We start from the raw sequence: 4,030 nt of genomic DNA, 5'->3' as shown, positions 1-4,030 counted from the left end.
AATGGATGGATGGATGGATGGATTTCAGCATCTTCAGCTTTCAGCACTAGAAGCTTTAGCAGCTGAATTTAGATTACAGCATTCACACTACTATTACCGCAGGTAATGGTACTAGTTTTTAGTTAGTTTAAAGCTAATAATGGTTAAGATGTGTGGTTTACATCCAGTTTGTGTATGACCCGATTAGTCGACTATTAAAATAATCATTTGTGGCAGCACTACTTTATAAAGAATTACATTAAAAAAAAAAATAAACTCTTTACGGATGACCAACCTTGGATTTTGTCCTTCTGGAAAACTGTTTATAAGTTTGGTGATCGGGCATATTTCTCAGCTCGGTATTTATGGTTCTATATAGCAAGTCATCTTGAAGCAGAGCCAGACCATCATAATCCCACCACCGTGTTTGCCTGTTAAAATGATATTCTTAAAGAAAAGTTGACCTTTTATCTCATTGGTCCACTTAACATTGTCCAAACAATGTGAAACTATAGTTCGTTTGTTTTTTCTTCAATCAACTTTCCCATGGATTTCAGTTGATCCCAAATGACCTTTATGGTAAAATCCTGAACACCGACTTTCATTGGAACAAGTGAGGTCTTTGGTTCTTTCAGTTCCACTCTCTCCTTTATCCTTTCTTCCATGAGTTCATGTTGTGTCCTTTAAAGTCATTCCGAGGAAAATTCATCACCTTTTCAAGAGGTGACATCATACTTTAGCCAGGGTTTGGTTGCCATGACATTTTCAAGTGTTGGTACTGAGGAGAGACACAGATTATTCTTTTTTTTTTTTATTTATTCAGTCGTACTTTACCCGTTTTTTTTCTCTTTCTGGATCATCTGCTTGCTCTGTCCCAAAGTTTAAAATGTTATAGCTAAAGTATGATGTCACCAACTTTAAATGTAGCTTTATTTAAGTCATATCAAATTTTGATCATTTGAATCAGTCAAGAGAGACAAAGGATGCCAGAAAAATATTTTTGGATCGTTAACATCCACCTGGAAAAGAATAGATCCGCTAAAACTAACAAGATGTGGGAAAGTTTTCACTTCAGAAACAAATCAGTAAAATATTTCAAGGAATAAATACATAAATCCCAATAATTATGACATTTAATAAAAGTTTCACTGTATGTAACAGATTTTTTTCTCATTTTAACATTGAGGTTTTCAATAAAAAGACAGCTCTAAACAATACCGACTGGTTATGCTTTACCTGTGACGCCATCTTTGTTTCCTAGCAACCAGAACTCATCCACGACACTCAACACCTCGATCACATCGCCGGGGAAGAGCGGCAGCTCCTCCGACACGCTGGGGAGGAACTCGAACATAGCGCGAACCAGCGATCCTGCTTCCATGGCTCATCACCTGCAGGGGGCGACAGAGACAAGACGCCAATTCAAATACTATTTAAAAAAGTAAGAAAACTCAAAGTAAAATCGTATTTCTGCAAATATCTCGACACCACATCAGTCTCCAGGTTATACTCTGATGTTCAGCCTCTTTTAGATGGATGAAAGATTATTTTTCTGCTTCATTTGATGCATTTTACAAATTTTAGGACAGCTTTGTTGACACACTGAAGTGATGAAGATTGGATTTCGTGGCATCCGAAAAGATTCCTAAATTTTCTCATTTTGGTGTAGCATTCAGCTCTACAGCTATAGATGTAAATGCATAATCAACAACTAAGTACTAATTTATTCTTATTTATAGTAACTTAGTCAAAAATAAGGTAAATATTTCTTTGAAGATCTCCAAAATTTCTCAGCTAAACATCAGAATAGTCTAAGAGAAAGAGGAATAAGCAGCAGTTTATGGCTGGGCTGTCCAGCTCTTATGGTTCCTTTAAATGAGGTGGTGCAGGCGTTGTGGTCGGGCGTGAACTCTACACCACACAGTTGTAAAACCCGGCTGAAACCTGAGCCAGTATTCAGTCTGGTGTGAGGCAAACAGCACAGCAGATTAAATGAGTTCTGTGGCTCATTCTATGCACAAAACAAACAAAGAATTAAAAGAAAAAAGAGAAAAACATATATCAAAAATAAATGATATTTTTCAAACGTGCAAAACACATGTTTTCAGTATTCCTATATTAGTGCTGAACATCATTAGAACAATGTATTTTTGGGATAAAAACCTTAAGTGTTCACGTCGCACTTTAAATGAAACCGTTGCTTCATGTCAGACATCCAGGTGCACCAACATGTCTGAACACGCAGGTCCTAAGGAGCGGCTTCCATGAAACATTAGGCGGTAATCATCGCCTGACTTGTTGCGACAGTAAATAGATGATCGTTAGAGAGAAACGCTCGAGCAGAAAATCAGCGCCTAAAAGATAAAGTAATTCTAAAGGAGAAGGAAAAACAAAGACTTTTATTGATTTATTTTAGTTTCATTAGATGAGGATTATTTTGGATTTAGAGTTAATATTAGCTGAATTGTGTCTAACTTGTATAATATCTCTTCAAAACTAATAGTTTTGGGTGATTTAAGCTTAAAAAAAATTGAATTTACATTAGAAAAACTGTATTAATAAGTATTTTATAGTATTTTATATACACTTTTTTGGAATCAACTCAAAACATTTCATTTGAAAAGACATGCCAGGAAGATTTGTCATTAGGTTCAATCAAATATACTAAGAATATAATGCTAAAATTAATTTTTCTTCAAGTAATTTGTCATGCTGTGATACTACTATCCGGGAAAAGTGTAAATACACTTTTACCGCCATCAAAATATGTTTTTTCTTCTCTCTTACTGCATCCTTGTGTACTTTTTATTCCATTAACTGCATAGAAAGCTACACTTGCTTAAAAATATTAAAATTAGAAGAACAGTTATTCAACAGCTGTTCCTGTAAACAGCTATGATGCTAGCTGAACAGACACAAAAGCTAACAAACTCCACTTTGTTAAAGGTTTGTAGACTAGGGGGCGCTAGTGAGTCACCTTAGCCTTAAAGTGATAAACCCATTTGTTGTCATAAAAAAAGAAAATAATAGACGGTGTGAAGAATGGCTATTTTTGGAGTAAAATAGAACTATTTTGTGAAACCATTCCCAGTGGTCATTTAATCATAATTATGCCGTTTTTAGCAAAAAAATTAAAAAACTGTCGTTTATTAAGACATATTTTCAGCAGAGCAGCAGGAGTTCTTTAAAAATTCATCTGAGTTGTGGGCGGGACTGTTGGCCTGGAAGTTAGCGTGCACTAATTTCCCATGAGCCCTTTTTTTTAACACTCTCCAGCTAGCTTATAGCACCTCACAAGCCCAAGCTAACATTAGCATAGGAAAACAAAATGGTGAGCAATACCCAGATGGTAATTTAGGTAAAGAAAACTAAAATGTTAACAGATCTATTTGTCTACAAGAGGATGCTTCAGAATTGGAGATAAAATACAGGAGACAAACCCGAGCTTTTTCAAACCGCTGGTTTTCATCTGCTCCTAATCAAACACGATTTGAATAAAGAAATACTCAGAAATGCAGTTTTAATCTTGATTTATTTTGCATATGTCCTCCATTATGAGAAAATGCTAAAAGAGACATGTTAAAAAAAAAAAAAAAAATTAATTGGAGTGGATCTTTAACATGGGAGTCAATAGGAAATTGCTCCTTTCTGACGCCAGCCTCTAGTGGTTATTGGAGGAACTGCAACAATCTGTTCTATTTTGCGTCAAAATTTAGGTGAGCCAGAACAACGTTCTTCGTCTCAATATGTTCAAATAAAACTTTGTCGCGGCATGCTCCTAATGAGACGATAGATGGTGTCTTGTGGTATTTCCTCCCAGATCTGTGAGGGCTTTTAAGAAAGTAAGGAGGTTAACGTCACATCCTTTGAGCTTTAATAGAAAACATGAAACCCCTGAGTGGCTGAATTTATTTCCAATTACATATAAATATATATTGTTTTCCATTCAAAGTGGAGTTCAGGATTTAATGGTACGTTGTGAAATGGGAGGAGGGCTGGTTTTTCCTTTTAATACATAAAAAATTAACTTAAGTGTGAGGGCAAAAAAAGA

The 4,030-nt window shown here is 35.5% G+C and overlaps 1 protein-coding gene across 3 annotated transcripts in view; it reads right to left on the bottom strand.

Moving 5' to 3' along the window:
- The window catches only part of LOC112154447 (dynamin binding protein), a 51,386-nt gene that overhangs the window by 33,490 nt on the left and 13,866 nt on the right, over positions 1-4,030 (bottom strand). For all 3 annotated transcript variants that reach the window (XM_024285386.2, XM_024285387.2, XM_024285388.2), the window contains exon 2: positions 1,216-1,370. In XM_024285386.2, coding sequence (XP_024141154.1) covers positions 1,216-1,360 — 145 coding nt within the window. In that variant the 5' untranslated portion in view covers positions 1,361-1,370. The remainder of the gene's footprint in view (positions 1-1,215; positions 1,371-4,030) is intronic.

This window comes from Oryzias melastigma, linkage group LG19 (assembly GCF_002922805.2).
Source record: "Oryzias melastigma strain HK-1 linkage group LG19, ASM292280v2, whole genome shotgun sequence".
Classification (NCBI taxonomy): Eukaryota; Metazoa; Chordata; class Actinopteri; order Beloniformes; family Adrianichthyidae; genus Oryzias; species Oryzias melastigma.
The sequence above is the reverse complement of the archived record's forward strand: the minus strand, read 5'-3'. Positions and strand labels throughout refer to the sequence as shown.